Source organism: Aptenodytes forsteri, unplaced genomic scaffold (genome assembly GCF_000699145.1).
Source record: "Aptenodytes forsteri isolate BGI_AS27 unplaced genomic scaffold, ASM69914v1 Scaffold92, whole genome shotgun sequence".
Lineage (NCBI taxonomy): Eukaryota > Metazoa > Chordata > Aves > Sphenisciformes > Spheniscidae > Aptenodytes > Aptenodytes forsteri.
The window spans coordinates 1774415-1774998 of NW_008794581.1; the positions used below are offsets into that span (position 1 = coordinate 1774415).

Consider the following 584-nt stretch of genomic DNA (forward strand, 5'->3'; position numbering starts at 1 on the left):
AGGCCGCGCTGTCGGTACCTTTCAGAGCCAGCAAGTGCTCCTGCTTGGGCTGGTTAACGTCCATGGCGCCAGCCTTCACCCCTACGGGAGGGCAGACGGACCAAAACGCTGCCGGTGGCGGATAAACGCTCGGCCAGGAGAGACGAGATGAACCTGTGCGCGAAGCCCGGGCGCGGTAAACACCGCCGACCCGGAAACAGCTGTCCCAGGATGCAACTCGTCACCGTCACGGCACGGCACCGCACCAGCGCGGCGGGGGGAAATACAGACCCCCGAACGCCCTGCCCCCCGCTCCCCCGTTGGCGGACGGGGGGGCGAGTGCTCCGTGGGCGGTCTGAGGGAACCACCGCCTCCTCCTTTGCATGCTGGGATATGTAGTCCTCCAGAAGACACCGAGGCAGCTGTGCGGCGCGGCACGATGGGAACCGTAGTTCTCCGGCGCGAGTCAAAGGAGGCGGGAGCAGACCGGCCCCATGCGGCGGCGGGGGAGCGCATGCGCTTACCAGGGCGGTGCCTGAGGCGGGGGGTGGCTGCCGCCTCCTGGCTCCTTCCTGCCGGTTGCCGCTCTGCTCCGCCCTCCCCAA

At 68.7% G+C, this 584-nt stretch overlaps 1 protein-coding gene across 4 annotated transcripts in view; it reads right to left on the bottom strand.

Annotated features, from left to right (window-relative positions):
* TRAPPC13 (trafficking protein particle complex 13) overlaps positions 1 to 256 on the bottom strand; it is a 27728-nt gene extending 27472 nt beyond the window's left edge. For all 4 annotated transcript variants that reach the window (XM_009272486.2, XM_009272485.2, XM_009272488.2 and 1 more), the window contains exon 1: positions 19 to 256. In XM_009272486.2, coding sequence (XP_009270761.1) covers positions 19 to 64 — 46 coding nt within the window. In that variant the 5' untranslated portion in view covers positions 65 to 256. The remainder of the gene's footprint in view (positions 1 to 18) is intronic.
* Between the last annotated feature and the right edge of the window lie 328 nt (positions 257 to 584).